General features: G+C 41.5%; 1 protein-coding gene across 1 annotated transcript in view; it reads right to left on the reverse strand.

Moving 5' to 3' along the window:
• Window positions 1-1,210: 1,210 nt before the first annotated feature.
• The window catches only part of tgfbr2l (transforming growth factor beta receptor-like), a 48,055-nt gene continuing 42,720 nt past the window's right edge, over window positions 1,211-6,545 (reverse strand). The window contains exons 6-8 of the mRNA XM_037686645.1: window positions 5,307-5,448; window positions 2,893-3,020; window positions 1,211-1,450 (exon numbers count right to left, since the gene is read on the reverse strand). Of these exons, the coding sequence (XP_037542573.1) occupies window positions 1,286-1,450; window positions 2,893-3,020; window positions 5,307-5,448 (435 nt within the window). The 3' untranslated portion in view covers window positions 1,211-1,285. The remainder of the gene's footprint in view (window positions 1,451-2,892; window positions 3,021-5,306; window positions 5,449-6,545) is intronic.

Here is a 6,545-nt window from a genome sequence, read left to right on the forward strand (position 1 = left end):
CGATTCAAGGAGGAGAAAAAAAAAAGTGAACTTAATTAAAAAAATTAGACAAATATTCTTGAACAGTTCTGCTGAATGCTGGAATTGGAAACTAACTTCAGACTGGTTGGTTCATGGTTTGAATGATAACAGTCAGACATAAGCTGTTTTAATAAGTTGTGTGCATGAGTTTTATAAATGATGTGAAAGTAATAGACAGTGGTAAGGTATGGTATGTGATAGCTAGAATAAATTCTGTTCTGAACAGCTTCTCATACAGTAAAGGGATTTTACACACAAATCATCGTCACATGAAGTTTTCTCTCCTCTTTATTTGTAAATGTTGGTTATAACAAATATAATAATTATTAAAGATAATATCACAACAAAATGGAGACCAGCTCCAACAAACTAAACAATTTCTTAATCTGCCAGCAGATCTTTGAGGGGTTTTCAGTGTCACAGCTCTGAACAGAAGTGACTTTTCATTATCACACCATGTGTTTGGTGCCAGTGGCCGAACGTACAACGCTGTCCATTTCTTATTTTTGTTACCTTTGTTACTTTTGAAAGAAGGAATCTTAAGACGCTAGCACATAAATGTAAAATAAAATAAATTTATCCCTTAAGTTTGGTTAAAGGTCCAGTTTTAGCTGTCCTGGTTTAGACGGGTGTGGTCCATGGGCGGAGACGGTTACAGTTGTGTTCAGACTCCGTTTTAAGCTTCAGACAAGAACTCCATTACAGATTTATGTTTCCATGAAATTCAGTTCATTGATTTATGCTCCACTCAGGACAAATATTTAAACAGGGTCTTTGTCACAAATAAACCATGTCAGGTCTGGTATTGTGCCTGTCAACCTCCAGAAAAAAGAACAAAATAACATAACAATCATGTTTCTGAAGTGACACACACCAAAGTGTAAGTGTACTGATGGATTTTCAGTATGTTGTTTTACCGATGAAGATTTATACTTTTATATTAGTCATAAAGGTTTATTACCTTTAACTAAGAGTTTTGGGGCTTTTTAGTTGCCAGTGCATCCCCTTTGTGTTAGCAACTAATTAATTTATAAACAGTTAAATTAATTAATTAAGCAACTAATTAATGACTGTTGTAGAAAAATTGTTTAGATATTAAACAGCCACAGAAACAACAAAATAAACAAAGACTCGGAGCATTGTGGGACACCAATGTAATGTCTCTTTAACCTTCAGAGGGGGAAGAGGAGGAGTTGTTATTATTCAAAGTCTCTGAGTTTTGTCCTTTTCTTTGTCTTTGCCATTTCAGTGTCTTCTTGTCTTCTCATGTCTGTCTTTCTCTGTCCTCCTCACCCTGGTCTTCTGCCTTTGCATCTTCCTCGTCCTGCTGCAGGGCAGTGAAGCGTTCCACCACGCAGTGAGCAGTCAGCCTGGCCTCGGGGTCATGATCCCAGCACTCTGTGATGGTGGAACAGAAGACGCTCATCCCCTGAAGGACATATATGTGGTTAGAGCATCTTCAGAGGACAGAAACTATAATTATTTAACAACACACAGACCAAAAATATGCATGCTAGTTTAAATGTTCCCAGGTGTGAGTGAGAGAGTGAATGGTTGTTTGTCTATACATGTCCCTTTGATGGACTGGAGACCTGTCCAGGTGTCCCTGTGATGGACTGGAGACTTGTGCTGGTGTCCCTGTGATGGACTTGTCCAGGAGTCCTGTCCAGGGTGTCCCCGCCTCTCACACAGTGACTGCTGGACATGGGCACCAGTGACCCCCGTGACCCGAAAAGGAAGAGGCGGGTAAAGATAATGGATGGATGGATGGATGGATGGATGGATGGATGGATGGATGGATGGATGGATGACATCATGCAAATACTTTATACATGATCCTTGGAGACACAAAGTCCTTTGTTTTCATTTTAAAGAAGAAGAGTTACCTTTAAAACCAATCTTGTTGCAGTTTGTCTTTTCTTCTCATTTTGTGTTGTTGTCTAGTTACAAGCCATCTTTGCAGTTTATTCTCCGGATTATTGAGCATACATCTGGATATGTTTGTAGTGTTTGACTAGTTCCACTGAGACCCTTCTTTTTTAAATGTTGTGGTCTAATTGTTTTGTAAGTCCAAGTGATTATTTTGTCTTAGTGGTCATTCATGTCTCTGGCTTCATCTCTTCCTTTATTTCTGCTAGATTTTTCTCTTTCAAGTCCTTTTGACACAGTGTTTTGTTCTCGTGATGTCCTTCTGAGAATCACTGATGTCTCTATCACTCATCTTATTTCAAGCTCATGCAAGGTGACAGTGGAGCAGTGGTTCGAACAGTCGCCTCACAGCTTCAAGGTCCCTAGTTCACTGCCTGGCTGGACCTTCCTGAGTGGAGTTAGCATGTTCTTCCTGGGCATGTGTGTGTTTCACCTGGGCACACCTGTTTCTTTTCAGGGTAATAGTAAGGATAGCTGACAACTCTAAACTGTTTCTAGGTGACAGTATGAATGGTTGGATGTCTTGCTTGTCTCTGTTTTGTCCTGTGCTGGACTGGCGACCCATCCAGAGTGTTTCTAACGTCTCGCCCAATGACTGCTTGAGATAAGTACTAGCTCCCCACAACCCTGTGCAGAACATGCATGGACAGACACAAACAGCACCCATCCAGCTTGAAGGACCTGGAGCAGTTTTGTCTTAAAGACAAAAACTTAGATGTGCCAAGATCACGGAGACAGACCCAGAGAGAAGTGTTGCTTATAATTTTGCATTAAATATAAAATTTTATAATGGTAGCACTGAAATAAAGATGTTCTGAGACAGTGTTTCCATGTGAGAATAAAAAGCACAATAATAAATAGACTATGTGATAGAAAAATAAAATATATTTTTCATGAAACGTAGTGCTGGAGCTCTGTCGTGTATTTCAGATTGGTTCTGACCTGGTGCTGCGTCCACGTTGAGGGGATGTCCGGTCGTCCTCGGTCCCTCAGTACCAGGTCTCTCATGCTGTCCACGCAGGGCTGCTCACAAACCTTTGAGCCAAACACCGGTTCATAGCTCTTCACCTCTGCGTTGACACAGAGAGACTTTCTCACAATCAGATCTCGTAAATCCATCTTGAAATTTCAGTGGCTGAAATGATCTGTTCATGTTTTAGGATCAGAGCTGCGTTCCTGCCACCATCAGGCAGATTTACTCTCCAGAAAAAATGATGGGAGGATCCTTCTCATTAAATGAGGTTTTAAAATGGTGCTGGTCTGAAAAACAGATTAAACAGAACTTTGTACTGAGAACAGCTCAGAGAAGAACTTCTTTAAATTCACAAGAATGAAGTCAGCTCTGAGGTTGCTTCATGTTTCAAAGCACGACACTGAGCCACTGTTCCCTTCACCTCAGGCCTACTTTATTAAATGAACTCTACAAGCATCATAAGACTTCATGGTTCAGCTGATTTAATTTACTTTGTTAACCTTTATTTAACCAGGCAAACCCCACTGAAATCACTGATCTCTATATAGTGGTGGCCTGGAGGCAGCCCAGCATGCAGGTTTTAGTCTGTAGGAGAAAACCCAAACATAAGGAGAACAAACCCCGCACAGGTTCAAACCGGGGCTTGGACCCAGGACCTTCTTGCTATGATGCAACAGTGCAAACCACTAATCCACCCTGCTGCCCAACTACTTTAACTTCACTGAAATGTGATAAAACAATTTTAAACAGTCAGAATTGCTTCTTGAGTCAGGAGAACTAATTAAACCCTGACACTGACCAAACTACTACAAAAAACTTTTGAACGTTTTTAACAACCATTTAAAACCAAAGTTTACTATCACTCCCTGAATATCTGTAACAGTTAGTCCAGGCCTGTGTATAAACTCACATGCATCAGTGCATTCTCTGCTTGATAAAATAAAAAGGATTCCATATTTGGGTTATGTTTCCATCATTTTAAGTTTGTTAAAATTAGGCCACAGGAAAAGTGCAGCTCTGTGTAAGTCGTGGATAATGATTTTGTGCTCCAGTACTTCAACATGTCTGTGGGCACAAACACCTGCTGTGCAGCAGAGCATGGTGGGCGGGGCCATGCATAATTGTTGCGCAATGCGCCGCCAGCGCTGCTCTCTTCTCTGATTAACTTCTGCACTTTATTTTATTTATTTCCATTCCTCCTCAGTAAACTTTCTGCCTCCTCCTCTAAGTAGATTAACACAATGTTATATCGTGCGTTCTTATTTAGTTTTATTTGTGCTGTATGATTCATAAAACTGCATCAAAGACCGGCCCGCATATTAATCACATTAATATGGACTGACCCGGCCCTAAGCTGGGTCGGGCCGGGCCGGGCCGGGTTCCGGGTTAGAAATGACAGCTCTAGTCTGAAGGAGCGCTGTTATAATTCAGGGGACAGGATTGTGGAAGTGCCTTGATATCTCCATAAAAAGGGCAGCACGGTGGCACAACTGGTAGAGCTGCTGCCTCTCAGCGAGCAGGTCCCTGGTTCAAATCCTGGTCATGGGGCCTTTCTGGGTGGAGTTTGCATGTTCTCTCCGTGCATGCGTGGGTTTTCTCTGGGTACTCCAGTTTCCTCCCACAGACCAAAAACATGCATGTTAGACTGACTGGTAACTAAAATGTCCCTAGATGTGAGTGAGAGAGAATGGTTGTTTGTCTCTTTGTGTCCCTGTGATGGACTGGAGACCTGTCCAGGGTGTCCCCCGCCCCTCGCACAGTGATTGCTGGACACGGGCACCGGTGGGTGACCCCCGTGACACAATGGAAGAAGCGGGTAAAAGATAACGGATGGATGTTAGGAAAGTATGATGCCATGTGAAGAATGTCTGATGTTTTTTGTTTTCGGTTTGTGGATGGTTCAAGCCTGAGTTGTTTGATTTTAATTATTTTATTTTATTTTTTTAATTAGGGACAGATATTATAAGAATTTTCTTCTTCTTTCAGCACACTTTTTATTCAATAATTTTCTCTTTTTGATGAATATGTTTTGTTTCTTTTAAATGAATAAATAAATCTTTCAAAAAGATCTGAAGCTCTCGACCTTTGACCTCTCTAGTGGCTTCAAACATCTGCTACGTTCCTGGCGACAACCAACGCAGACATGTTCCTGTTTTGAGTTTTCTGCATCGCCTTACAACCTAGCTGGTTTTTTGTTACATTTTCTTTTTAATACCATTTTATTTTCACTTATTATTCTCAGTTTGTATGCATCCTAAATGACTGTCCACTGTTGTCATCACTCTTTGTTGAGATCAGGTCTCTGCTGTAAATGAGTCCCTGAGGCTCAGTGGGATGAACTTGTCTAAATGAAGGTTGACTGAATGAAAAAGGAAATTGTCACCTCCAGTTGCTTCACAGCGAGAGGCCATCTCCCATAGGACCAGAGCCATGGAGTAAACATCCATCTGCTTGAAGGCCTCAAGGTCCTCCAGGTTCACCCTGGACTCCAGTACCTCAGGAGCCATGTAGCGAGCTGTTCCTACCTGAGCAGGATAACAAAATGTGGTCCAAAGAATTAAAAAACACTCAAAAACAACAAGTTGTGATTACACAAATAAGCCTGAACTTTACAGCCTCTAGATGAAAAACATTTGTTCAGGAAGAATTAAAGTTTTTGGATCATACAGGACCAGTTCACTGGCCTAAGAACAACTTGAGGTACTGTAGTTCAGCAGTTTTGTACTAATAGTATTGTAGCAGAGTTACACTCAGTTCTTACACCTGCTCACAACAGACTCATGTTCTGGCTGCTGTTTAATACACGTATCATGTGACATTATTACTGTTTAGCGTATATCTTAGATCCTGTTTGTTTTTATACTTTACATTTTTGCTATTTTGTGTGCAACTGGAACCTTGAGTACACAATTTCATTCCACCTCATGTACTACATGTGATGCGAATGACAATAAAGAAGCTTGAACAACTTTTATTTATTGGGTGGTCAATAACGCGCTGGCTTGTGTTTTAGACGGATCTGACGAGTGAGCCTTGGATCTTCTAAACCCTTCTGCTGCTTGTTCTGTGGGTCTCCCTCAAACTCTACTTGGAAAAAGAAACCAAAGACCTACAACAGCTCCAGCTTTGGAGTCTTCCATCGTTGTTGATATTAAATGTCGTGCAAAAGTCACGTGGCCGTGCTGATCTCCAGCTCAGTGTTGTTCAATCACTGCATTTTCCTGGCCATGTGAAAGCAAACATGTAGGTCCCTAAAGCTTCTTCATGGAGGGACTAATGATTTATAAAACTCTCAGAACGTCTTTTGAACTGTTAGGTCCAATGGGACTTGTTCTGTTATCTAACTGTAGCTGCACTGACTCAGATGACCTCGTTCTTAAGGCAATGTGACTATCCATCCATTTCCTTTACCCGTTTATTCCATTTTGGGTCACGGGGGTCGCTGGTGCCCATGTCCAGCAAATTGCAATCACTGTGCGAGGGGCGGGGTACACCCTGGACGGGTCGCAAGTCCATCACAGGGACACATAGAGACAAACGAGACAAACAACCATTCACTCTCTCACTCACACCTAGAGACAATTTAGAGTTACCAATCAGCCTAACATGCATGTTTTTGGAC

Source organism: Nematolebias whitei, chromosome 13 (assembly GCF_014905685.2).
Source record: "Nematolebias whitei isolate Nwh7 chromosome 13, NemWhi1, whole genome shotgun sequence".
NCBI lineage: Eukaryota > Metazoa > Chordata > Actinopteri > Cyprinodontiformes > Rivulidae > Nematolebias > Nematolebias whitei.